Genomic DNA, 13,693 nt, shown 5'->3' on the forward strand with positions numbered 1-13,693 from the left:
TGTTTTGCTTTGATTTCCACTTCATCTCCGACCTCCGCCTTATTCGCAAATTTGATGATGCAGTTAGCTACACTATCATCCCGATCATCGATACAGCTGACAGATAATTAAAAGCGAGTACCGATCCCTGCGGTACTGTACTAGTTATAAGGCTTCAGTCAAAGAGGCATCCAACTGCTAGCACTCTCTGGGTTCACTCACAATGCCAGTGTCTAATCCCATTCGCGTCTTTATTTTGAATGCACATCAATCTAACCTTGTTGACCAAACTCCCATGACGGAAGTTGTTTAATGCCTTGCTGAAGTCAATAAAGGCAATCTTTACTGCCTCGGTATAGAAAACTTTCTGGGGCAGTTCCTACTGAAATCTCCATATGATTTAGCAACTTTAACATTACGTCTCAACTTCTGTACCAAATACATTACTTTATGAAGGCCAATGTACCAAAACACGCTTTCTAAACAAACTGTGTACGTGCACTTTACCTTCAGTTAATCATGGAAGTCTACTTTTAGAGCCATTTGTTCTACCGCACTCCTCTGTGTCCACGTACAATGCCATGCTGGCTATCTATAAATGAATTTAAGGCAGCAAACGCCCCCTGCTCTCTAATCTCTACAGAGGCCATGGTCTGTTTGTTGATTTGCCTCACGTCTTTAAACTCAGTACCCATCCCCTGAATAAATACAAAACAAACTAAAATCTATTTCTGAGTACTCATTCTATTTTGGCTCCACGCATAGAACACCATTCTGATCTTCCATAGACCAGTGTTGCCATTTACAATACTCATGCTCTTAACATCTTCGTAAATTCCCTTTAGATACTCTTTCACTTTGTCTGCCAGAGTAACCTAATGACTTGTTTTCACTCGACTGATTTTTGTAGGTGTTCAATTGCTTTTCTTACACTCCATAAGTGCATCAGTTGTTCCTATTAGCATATGCCTGATCAACGTCCCTTTTGTTTTCTTAAATGGGGCCTCAATATCGGCGGAAAACCAAAGATCCTAAACATTATATTTTCCCCTTTTATTTGGACAGTCGTATGCCCACGGACTTCTCTTAGAATTTCACTTTTGAACATCTCCTACTTACAAAGTACACCTTTGCCAGAAGTCAACCTGTCCTATTGCATGTTTTCCAGAACAGTTCTGACAGCATCATCATTGCTCTTTCCTCAGTTACGAATCCCAACTTGGGGATCCGACCTCTTTTATATCTTCCCTTTGAAAGGAATGGGATTATTTCAGCTGTATCCAAAGTTGCCCCTCCAATAATTTCTGTCATCTGTCCTAGCTAATTCCCTTATAACGGATGAAATATCGCGTACTGTCTCATCGGGACCCTTGTGATTAAGGGAAGTTCCAGAAAACATTTGATAATCTCTATTTTATCTAGTCCGCTTACAGTATAGGAGACTCAGTCAATAGGTGGAAAATCTAAATTGCCCATTGTAATGTTGTTATGTTTCCTGTAAAAGTCTCCGATCTCTCTAAACCTCCGCTGCTCCAAATGTCCCGGAATGTTCCATGATCTATATTATCGCCCATTAGCGTGGTCATATCTTGTTTTTTTTTTATTCTTCCATTACGCTATAGAGCCTCAATAAATATGTTCTACTCCGTTCTCACGTAGCACTGCCGTGACATTTTCTTTCACATGTAACAGCACCACTCTCCGTGTAATTCTCTGCGCTCTGTTACCTCAGAACTGCAGAACTGTAGACTTGCCCCTACTGCAGCTACTTTTCTCTAATGGCTACACGATCACAATTCTATGTATTGCACAATGTCTGTGCATCATTTTTCTTTCCCACAACACTTCCTGCATTGAATGTTACACGGCTCAGGATGTTACTTGCACCATGCTCAAATATTCTGGTCTTTTTCTGAGGTCTTAAAAATATTTGCGTCCGCAAATTTTCCACAATCTGTCCTATCCACGGTTCACCTACCTCTGCTACTCTAGTTTGTTATATTAATAGATTGTAATATTATTTCACATTTACAGCCAGCTCTCTTTTTCCCATCGTCATGCCAAAGTCACAACTGCTGCATAACTGGTAGCTGTACTATGATTATAGAAGCACAAGAGACGTTTGTCCTTAGAGAGGTATAAACATTATGACGGCTGTATATCGGTGAGTACACTCATTCCGATTTTTTTTTCAAAGGGTAACATGGAAAACTAAATGTATTGGTTAACGGAAATATGAAATATTTGAAAAGGATTTGCAGGGCAACTTCTTCACACAGAAAATGGTATATAGATGGACGATGCCAGGGGAAGCCGTTGACGCAGGTAAGATAACAATATTTGAAAACCATTTCGCCAGGAAAATGAAAGGAAATATGTTGGAGCTTATAGAAAGCCATTTGGTCAAATTAACGTATATTAAAATGTTCGTCATCGTGCATGAGTTGAGGGTGGAGGGGGTGGGGGAGTAGTATCTGTGTGTTATATTGATTAACAGTTGGAAACGCTGGAATTTGGATCAATGAATACGGAGCTATGGAGGTATGTGGGGGGGGGGTATGCCATTCATCTGCGGTGGAAGAGGAAATCTCGATTTTTTTTTTGTCCATATCAGTGCAGTTTTAACACTCACGTTTCTGCTACCACTGTTTGGTCAGATTAGCTCCTCCAAGAGTTCTTCTGACCGTTGGATGTTCATACACTGATTAACATCACAATAGTGGTATAACAGCACAACCCATAATTCCAACGTGACGGGAAAAAATCCGAAAAAAAAATGGATATAGATTGACAACAGAGGCGAAGGGCGTTCGGGGTCAAATATTTTACATGCGAAACTCGCCCGAAGATATCAAAACAGTGGGATCAGTGACTAAAGCCTGATTCTTACCTTTGCAGATAACACTGGCATCCGAATAGTGGTCGTAGGTAAAGTCTCCCCGTTGATGTGATTTACAATTCTTAAAAGCGGTCTCCTTTCCGTGGCACTGAACATCGGTCATCCAAACGGGTCCGGATCCTCTCCCAAATTTAGAATCTTTCAGGGCTTTCAGCGCAGCGCCGCAGCCCAACTCCCTGCATACCACTGTCGCATCGGGCATGTCCCAATTATAATGATGCACAGTCCCCCATGATCCCTTGTAACGAATCTCCACTCTCCCGGCACAACGACTTCCCCCATTCACCAACCTTAAATACACGCTTTCTGGAAAATAACATTAAAAAAAAAAATGTCGAAGGTCAGCACCATTTCAGCCAAGGAATAGTCGGAGCTTGGAACATCGTACACTCTGCCTAATGCTGACTCAAATAATTCAACTCGACAATCACATTGCGATGATTCACGGGGAAGCTGTGCAAAACCCGAGTAAGCTGCCTAATGAGAAAGAAGAAGCAGGAAAAGAAAAAAAAAACGGGCAATGAGTTGGCGAACGACTGGGCAGCTGGGAGTCAGCCGGTCATTCATGGGAAAGAAAGAAGTGGCTCTCCGGAAGATGAGTTGATGCTGTCCAACGTTTTTTTTTTTCTTTCACATTGTTTCCCGGACCAAGCATCGCTCTGATGAGGAAATTTTACATGGCCTGGAAATTGCATTTTAAAAGGCTAAATGCGCATGTGTTTTTCAGTTACTGATTGGCCGCCCTGTAGCGCAGCTCAAGGGGAATTGGGATTGTCATTCTTCGGAGCGCTCCGGATGGTTTGCTCTGTTATTGTGCCTCTGTACTCAGTTCTCGTCAGTCAGGTCATCGAACCCAACATTTTTGCAGGTGTACAGACATTCCTGGAACTGAGTACCAGATGATAAAGAGCCAGTCTGAGCCTTCACGGTACATCCGACTCAGCAGTGAAATGTTGGAATGGAAAAAAAAAATGGAGTTTATTTGAGTTTAGGGATAATGTCAATGGAAGATCTTTCTCTGCTAACTGTCCAGGCGGAAGCTTACTGGTGGTTGATCCATGAGCAGAGTAGTCACTTCTCAGCTACATCTTCGATAAAAACTTATAATTTCAATCACCCAGCTTTCCGCTCAGTGAATTTTTTCTAAAGTTACCTGACGGCTCGGGCTGACCATCCACCGGGCGACCTGAAATGAAAAATGCAGAAATAAGTATCGTAGTGAAGTTTCGGGTGGACTGTAGAAGCGTGCAAGTTCGTGGTAGGAGGGATATCAAATTATTACATCTACCGAGAAAACGTTTCAACAATAAAATTAAGGTGCAATAGAGTAAACCGTTACAGAGTGTGAATTCAATCTTTCATCTACTTTTATGACTTTTTTTAAATATGTCACACCAGCTGCCAATTCGCTTCGCTCATTCCTGAAACGAAAAACAGAAATATTTTCAGATTGGCTGTTTTGTGGAGACGTACTTTCCTTTTCAGCTCTCTGGTCACAACCGGTGTCTCATCAATTAATGTTATCTGCAAGAAATGTGGGTGGTTGGTGATGGTTCTTCTGTTTTTTAGACGTATGTAATGTTATACCAAAGTTCACTATTCTGATCGAGAAATCTTGTTCTCCTCAGTTTAAGACAACTTGACTTCTTTTTCCACGTAGCCCAGGTTTGTTTGTTTGTTTGTTTTATTTTGCATGGATCTAATTTGTTGAATACATCTGATGATGTATTCCAGTGAACAGGACTATTTTCTTCTCTCGTTGGTGAAGACTTGCGCCACACATCTCCTCTCTGCAACCTCACCTTCAAAGCTCCGACCTCTGTCGCGATTTATTCATTGTGATTGTGGTCTAAAAGTCGCCGACCTCGTTTCTCTTAATACACTTAAATTTGGAAGGTGACACAAAACGACGTCATCACGTTTTCAGACTCGACCAACTTAACTGACTGGTCATGTCTTCCCGGATATTACGAAAGAAGATTTGTTATTCCCTCCACGAGATCTGCATAACAGTCTTCTTGCTCAACCTTACCTTCTGCGTACAATACAAGTTGAATGCAGATTAATTAAGTTACCTTGCCCTAAATGAATTTGCTTTCCAGTCCCTTCACTCAGGCGCGGCAGCGTTATTTTGTGTCTTCATATTGTTGTGGATATTGACAAAATGATATTCTAACGTTTATAGATGGGTTTGCTAGTACACTGGTTTATGCAGCAACAACGGATTATAACGTGCTCTGATCAACTTTGCTACACTGTCAAACTCCACATTCCATCGTTTGCTTCTAACCGCATTCCCCAGATTAATTCAACTGCTGCTAAGAAGACTTATGGTGTGTTGGCTTTCATCAGCCAACACACCAACACACGTGGGATTAAGTTCAGGAGCACTGACGTAATGTCACAGCTATGTAAGGCCTTGGTCGTACCCCACTTGGAGAACTGTGTTCATTTCTGGTCACCTCACCACAGGAAGGATATGGATACTACAGAGCAAGTGCAGAGGACGTTACCTGAATTACAGGGCGTAAATTATGAGAATAGGTTGAGTGCACTTGGCCTTTTCCCCTTGGAGCGACGGAGGATGGAGTGTGGTCAGATAGAGGTGAATAAAATGACGAGGGACATTGATCGTGTGGATAGCCAGAGGATTTTTCTTTCCCAGGGCTGAAATGGCTAACACGAGGGGTTATAGTTTTAAGATGCTTGGAAAAAGATACCGAGGGGATATCAGGGGTAGGTTTTTCACACAGAGAGTGGTGGGTGCGTGGAATGCACTGTCGGCGGCAGTAGTAGAAATGATAAAACAGTGTATTTTAAGATTTTTGATGGCTGCAACGAGGTTAGAGTAATAGAGGGCTATGCACTAGGGAAATTTTAGGCTGTCTCTCGAGTCGTTTACATGGGGGGGCACAACATTGTTGGCCAAGGGACTGTAAGTTTCTATGTTCTATGATTTGTCATATGCATGGGTCAATTAGGTAAAGCTAATCTTTAAAGTTGAACTAATAGCCAGCTAGTTCATATTGTTGTTTAAACCTCTTGAGGAAAAGTAAGTTCCAAGTGTATGCCTTAATAAAACAGTAAAATCAATACAATAATGAGTAAATATATGCACAAAGTATTGAAGAGAGACAGCTATATGAGGAGTCCAGAAAAACATAACACTGCTTCTATCTGTATGGCATATGAAAATGTGAGCACGATACTCGAGGAAATTTAGAATTGCTAAAAGGCAGATTGAGAAGAATATTGCTGATAAAGTCATCATCGTCTCCCAGAGACTTTGCAAAACGTCAGCAGAGAAAGAAAAGAAAAGAGAAGATAGTTAGGCACATTAGGGAAAAAGAGACGGGTGTCTAATTATGCAAAGGAAACATAGCAGATACGCTTAACTCTTTTTTTCTAAAGTATTCACTTGCAAAGACGTAAGCAGGGAGAAAATAATGTCGTTTTAAGTGACTGCGAAATCTTAGAAAGCGTCGACCTATTTCAGCTGAGAAAATCTCAAATTTAATATATCCCCAGGGCCATACAACATATATCCAAGGGTACTACCCCATAAGATGTATTTTTCAAAAGTGTTTGAAGACTGGTGAGATTCATAAGAATTGGAAAAGGCATAATATTGATCGGGTATATTGGAATGGTAACTACGCTGACCCTGGTAACTATGGACTAGTAATTTACACGTACCGTAGATACGTTGATGTAAGCAATTACACAGAGTAAGATGGAAAGGCACATGATAAGCACAGGCATGCTAATAGTAAGAGAATATGGGTTCAGAAGGGGAAATCATGTGAAACTAATATGATGGAACTCTGTGAAGAGTGAACCAAAATTTATGATAACAATGTGCACGTTGATATAATTTGATTGGCCTTTAGGAAGACCTATGAAAAGGTACCCTACGAGTGATTCATAATCGAATAAGACGAGGTAAAGACTCAGAGTAAGGTGTACGAATAGATGCAGAATTGTCTGAAAAGCAGAAAACAACGAGTTATGGTGAGTGGATCATTTTCAGCTCAAAAAGATGTTGAAAATGGGGACCGCAAGGATCATTTTGTGGACACAATTGTTTTTAATTTACCTTCATGATTTGTATTAGCACATACAAATCAACTTGAGAATGACAAAACCTTAGAGGGACGGGCTGATAAAATTCGGCCAACAGAATCAATAGAGTCATATCTAAACAAAATCCAGATGAGAGCAGATCAATGGCAGAGGTAATTTAATGGGAGTAAATGTAAAATATTAAGTGCTGGAAGTAGAAATATTGGATATAATTATAGAATGGGTGGCTTGAGTTAGAAAGTGTACTGTATGAGAAGTATTTGGTAGACTCAGCACTTTCAACATCAGCACAGAAGCGACTAACAATGCTGATGGAATGTTGGGCTATATGTTGCGGTCATTGAAGTTCAAGTCTGAAAACGTTCTCCAGAAGCAGGATAATGCGTTTGTGAGGCCACACGCTGAGTACTTTGTTCAGTTTTAGTTTCCATATAGAAAGAGTACAGGGAAGTGTGACTAGGGTCATTCGAGGTCTGAAGAAATGTTGAAGGAATTAAATATTTTAGTCGAAGTAGCCGCAGAATGACGAGACACTTGATAGAAATGTTCAGAAACAACTTGAAGTGTAGGTAACGTGGATGGATGTGAGCTGATACTGCAATATTAATCCATCATTAAGGAGACGGGACAGAGGTGGTGACTGGTTAAAGGAAATTTTCAGACGAACATGAACAAGTATTTCCTTGCACAACGGAATATGTACACATGGAACAAGGTACCAAATTATGCAGTTCAGAGTAGTACCGTGGAGACTTTCAAATCTAAACTTGACAGTTCTTTAAATGCTTGATGCGAATAGGAATTTTGGAAGATTTATTGGGCGGAATGGGCTGTGCTTGTAAATAATTTTCACATGTTTTAAGATTCTAACGTCTTAGCTACCGACAAGAAAGGCATTCTTCAATACCTGGAAGAAACGTCTGTTTCTGAATAACGAGATCGATTGTTTAATTCTTCACGTCCTTACTTGCCATCATCTGCACTTGTTATAGCTCACAAATGCCGACCAAATGTAATTTGTAACAATTGTCTTGTTCCACCTAGCAATTGATTGTCGCCTGAAATTAACCCACCAACCAGCATTCTATGGTTTGCTGGAAGAAACCAGAGTACTCGGGAGAAATAGGCGAGATCACCGGGACTACGTACACTACTAACTCACAGATGAACCAAGGTTTAAACTCAATATGGGATGTCTGGCATTTAACAGTTGTAGAACTACGCATTATTGTGCTAAAAAGCTACTTCCAGTACGTTTCAATAACAGTGCTACTCTGCACAGACTCGGTGGCGGAAGGGGATCAACGCATGTTGTTTGTATGCGTAACCGACCAGCAGTATTTCGGAGACTGAAATCAAGACATTGTCAATTATATCAAGAATCAAAATGGAATTAAACGTTTAAATTTAAAACCTTATAGAAGAAAGTATACTTTAATTCTAACATATTATGAACGTAAGGACATTTTATCAATATCCCTTTCACATGGATGTTAACTTAATTAGAAATCCTCAGCAATAATGCAGTTTTAATTGGAATCCAGATCCACCAAGGATTCATGAATAAATGTTTTCAGTAGTCAATTATCTGGTTAGAATGACATAATAATAAATAAATAAATCTACGATAAAATCGTTATTAGGATCATAAGGAAGTAGGACCCCAGGGAAAATTACATGCTAAATGCCTTTACAATCCTCAATGCTTATCACCGTTTCCGTGCGATTGAAACATCTGCGAAAAAAATGCTGATGTATTCTGATACTCATTTTGTTTTAAGAAATAGCAAACAAGCATTCAGCAAAGGAGATACAAGTAACTACACGACAGATTAGGCTGCATCTGTGTAAAGGGAAACATAGACTTCTTTTTCACAAATACTGCACATTCTGCCATAATATTAACTCTTCGTTCACGTGATGCTGCAGTTATCTTGGCGTTTCCCGCTGTACGACAATCAAATATTGAACAAAAAACACAACACAAATTCCATGGAATAATATAAATAAAACATTTGCCACTATAATCTGCATTCCAGAAGTTTCACCAAGACAAGTAAAAGGAATGAAGAGTTAAAAAAAAAGAAACGTATATTTGCTTTATTCTGGGCACATCTGCATTACAGCAGGATATCATTGATGTAAAATGCGAAAGCACTTTCTAAAGCCAGAGTCTGAGTAAATTCGTCAATTTGCTTCTCTTAAATGTGCGTGTCGCATGGTAGTGAAAAGACCTGCAACTGCTCATTACCTGTGATATAATGTGTACAAACATACAACCAAAAACATCTGCAGCTTAGGCTGCTGCTTGCATTCACTGGCGTATGCAGCTTGGATTCCGATGCGCTGATTCCCGCATTGATTACTTTCCAGTTCTAAGAAACTCCGATTAGAAATCAGTATGGGATATTAGTGCAGAGCAGAACAGCGGCTAATTTTGTGATGAGAGATTTCCGTCATGAAACAACTCAACTCCCTTTAGGATCAATTTTAAGGTGAAATGTGTGACAGAAAATCATTGGGAAGAGTATGCAATTAAGATAAACACTTATGTTTCCATTAACAGCAAACGGAGCTTACAGACACAAGAGAAACGAGCACATTTAATGAAACTGCAATGTAAATCCGATATATCAACGCCACATTTCCATCATCAACTATTGGAAAGGCGTGCATGCTCCCTGATCGATTCAAACCACTATGCTCTAAATGTAGAAGGACATTACCCACTGATTTCAACATGTAATTCCCAAGAGAAAGATAGCTTACTCCTTTTACTACTTCAACATTGAGTTATCAAAAATTAAAAAAAAAATATACGAGAGAGGCACATTATTTTCCATTCGACTCAACTTTCAATAATAATGCTATCCAGTTATACGAATGTAAACATTAATCATAATAAGCATATCAACTCGTTGTTGGATACTTTCAATATTTTCATAAAACTCACAGTTCCAGTTCTGTAGCACCATCAATGCAAAGTAAAAACGCAGCATTCTCTCGGTAGTGATTGAGAGCGATTGTTCTAGCACGTTATACGAGCAGACACGACAGACAAACAGTAGCATCTCCAAAATATTCTTATGCCTCAATCGATCTGAAGAGAAATTATTTGAAAACGTTGTTACTGAGCACTTAGAGTTTCTCTTTCAGCGTCCAATAGATTATCATTCAATTGACGCTTTAACTGCAATTTGCTGAAACGCACCAATAGGAGATAACTTAACCAGTAATGGACTTGATCGGGCCATGATATTTCATTGGCCTTCTCTTGAGAAGACAATCAGCTACGAGATTCTACAAAGGCAATGAGTCACCACCCGATAATTACAACTTATAATATATTCAGCCATAGAAGCAGACCGTGCTTGGAGAGATTATTTAGATCATTTTAGAGACTGTTTCTGATCTGGTAGGCTTTTCTAAAGCCACATTTCTCACCTTCCTCATTTCCACCATCATGCATTTGATCACTTGGTAGTTTGCTGAGGGTTTCTGTCCCGTCTCCCAACATAAGAAAAACAAAATAACCCAAATAATATTGTTCCGTCCATACCAATCCTTCTGTACTTCACAGTGTCACACCTAATGTTTCAAGCTACTTCCGTCGAAGAATTAAGAGAGAAGAGAAAAAGAGCCGTTATTAAAGTTGGATAAGTTGCCGGGACCGTCAAGTTAGATAAGTTGCCGGGACCGTCAAGTTGGATAAGTCACTGGGACCAGATGAGATGTACCCAGGCTACTGTGGGAGTCGAGGGAGGAGGTTGCTGAGCATCCGGCGATGATCTTTGCATCATCAATGGGGACTGGAGAGGTACCGGAGGATTGGAGGCATGCAGATGTTGTTCCTTTATTCAAGAAAGGAAGTAGAGATAGCCCAGGAAATTATTTACCAGTGAGTCTTACTTCAGTGGTTGTTAAGTTGATGGAGAAAGTCAAGAGAGACAGAATTTATAAACATTTGGAGAGGTATAATATGATTAGGAATAGTCAGCATGGCATGTCGAGGTCAGGTCGTGCCTTACAAGCCTCATTTATTTTGTGAGGATATGACGAAACACATTGATGAAGGAAGAGTAGTAGATGTAGTAGATATAGATTTTAGCAAGGCATTTGATAAGGTACCCCATCAAAGGCTTATTGAGAAAATAAGGAGACATAGGATCTTAGGGAACATTGCTTTGTGGATCTAGAACTAGCTAATCCACAGAAGGCAAAGACTGGTTGCAGACGGGTCATATTCTGCATGTAGATCGGTGAACAGTCATGTGCCTCACGGATCTATTCTGGAACCCTTACTCTTCGTGATTTTTATACACCGTATTGATGAGGAAGTGGAGGGTTGGTGAGTAAGTTTGCTGATGCTACAAAAGTTGGAGGTGTTGTGGTTAGCGTAGAGGGCTGTCAAATGTTACAGCGGGGCAACTTGGCTGAGAAGTGGCAAATAGAGTTCAACCCAGATAAGTGTGAGGTGGCTCATTTTGGTAGGTCAAATATGATGACAGAATATAGTACTAATGGTAAGATTCTTGGCAGTGTGGAGGTTCAGAGGGATCTTGGTTTCCGAGTCCAAAGGACGCTGAAAGCATCTACGCAGGGTGAATCTGTGGTTAAGAAGGTACACAGTGTATTGGTCTTCACCAATCGTGGAATAGAATTTAGGAGCCATAGTCATAGTCATAGTTATACCTTATTGATCCCGGGGGAAATTGGTTGCCGAGAGGTAAGATAGGATCCTGGTCAGCCCCACTTGGGGTACTTTGCTCAGTTCTGGTCGCCTTACTATAGGACTGATGTGGAAGCTAAAGAAAGTGTGAAAAGGATGTTTACAAGGATGTTGCCTGGATTGGGAAGCATGCCTGAAGATAAAGGTTGGAGTGAACTCGGCCTTTACTCCTTGGAGCGCCGGATGATGAGACGTGACCTAATAGAGATGTGTAAGGTAATGAGGGGCAAATGATCGTGTGGATAGTCAGGCGCTTGTTCCCAGCGCTGAAATGGTTGCAAAAGAAGACATAGGTTTCAGGTGCTGAGGAGTAAGAACGGTGGAGATTACAGGGGTAAGTTTTTTTTTTCTCAGAGAGTGGTGAGTGCGTGCAATGGGCTGCCGGCAACGGTGGTAGTGGCGGATAGGATAGGGCCTTTTAAGGGACTTTTGGATACGTACATGGAGCTTAGAAAAACACAGGGCTATGGGTAAGCCTGGTAATTTTTAAGGTAGGGGCATGTTCGGCACAACTTTGTCGGCTGAAGGGCCTGTGTTGTGCTGTAGGTTTTCTATATTTCTATGTTTCTAAATCTTTGTATGTTTTTCAGCACCTGTTTTAATTTATTATTGGCCTTAAAATGCATGTTAGTTCCATTATTATAGCCTCCCAGCATAACACTCTTTTTCTTTCTCTGGATTAGCTATTTCCAGATGCATTTATTTCAATTTTATTCCCTGTCGCTCACTTTGGAACTCAACCTAGTTAAAGTTTCTCATTCACCACTGTTCATTGATTTGGTCCTTGTTGCGAATTTTGTTTGAGATCCGGCAACCAAATGCATGTAAGAAAAGAAAAAAAAAATATCCTACAATTCCGGCAGTGCAGTATAATCCATATAACAGGAGACAAAGACTGACAGAGATAATACATAGAACATGGAACAGTACAGCACAGAAGAGCCCCTCCGTCGTAAAATGTTGTGCCGACACCCTTAAAACACGTCTCCTGTATAAACCCCCACCCAGCTTAAATTCCTCCATATGCCTGTCCATCAGTCTATCAAATTTCACTAGTGTATCTGCCTCCAGCACTGACTCAGGCAGTGCATTCCACGCACCAACCACTCTCTGAGTAAAAAGCCTTCCTCTAATATCCCCTTTGAAATTTCCATCCCTTACCTTAAAGCTATGTCCTCTTGTACTGAGCAGTGGTGCCCATGCAAAGAGGCGCTGGCTGTCCACTCTATCTATTCCTCTTAATATCTGGATACTACTATCATGTCTCTTCTCATCCTCCTTCTCTACAAAGAGTAAAGCCCTAGCTCGCTTAATCTCTAATCATAATGCATACTCCCTAACCAGGCAGCATGCTGGTAAATCTTCTCTGCACCCTTTCCAAGGCTTCCACATCCTTACTATAGTAAGGCGACCAGAACTGGACCCAGTACTCCAAGTGTGGCCTAACCAGAGTTTTATAGAGCTACATCATTAGCTCGCGACTCTTAATACCTATCCCTCGACTTATGAAATCAAGCGCCCCATAAGTTTCCTTAACTACTCTATCTGCCTGTGAGGCAATTTTCAGGGATCTGTGGACATGTACCCCCAGAACCCTCTGCCTCTCCACACTACCAAGTATCTGCCATCGACTTTGTACTCTGCCTTGGAGTTTGTCCTTCCAAAGTGTACTACCTCACAATTCTCCGGGCTAAATTCCTTCTCCCCCTTCTCAGCCCACTTCTGCATCTTATCAATGTCTCTCTGTAATCTTCGACAATCCTCCACACTATCCACAGCTCCACCAACCTTTGTGTCGTCTGCAAACTTGCCAACCCACCCTTCTACCCCCACATCCAGGTCGTTAATAAAAATCACGTAAAGTAGAGGTCCCAGAACAGATCCTTGTGGGACACCAGTACTCACAATCCTCCAATCTGAATGTACTCCCTCCACCACCACCCTCTGCCTTCTGAAGGCAAGCCAATTCTGAACCCACCTGGCCAAACTTCCCTGGATCCATG

General features: G+C 40.9%; 1 protein-coding gene across 3 annotated transcripts in view; it reads right to left on the reverse strand.

The window, feature by feature from the left end:
- Positions 1-3,446, reverse strand: part of LOC140201796 (scavenger receptor cysteine-rich type 1 protein M130-like) — a 49,560-nt gene extending 46,114 nt beyond the window's left edge. For all 3 annotated transcript variants that reach the window (XM_072266484.1, XM_072266485.1, XM_072266483.1), the window contains exon 1: positions 2,870-3,446. In XM_072266484.1, coding sequence (XP_072122585.1) covers positions 2,870-3,080 — 211 coding nt within the window. In that variant the 5' untranslated portion in view covers positions 3,081-3,446. The remainder of the gene's footprint in view (positions 1-2,869) is intronic.
- Positions 3,447-13,693: the final 10,247 nt, after the last annotated feature.

Source organism: Mobula birostris, chromosome 8 (genome assembly GCF_030028105.1).
Source record: "Mobula birostris isolate sMobBir1 chromosome 8, sMobBir1.hap1, whole genome shotgun sequence".
In the NCBI taxonomy this organism is placed as follows: Eukaryota; Metazoa; Chordata; class Chondrichthyes; order Myliobatiformes; family Myliobatidae; genus Mobula; species Mobula birostris.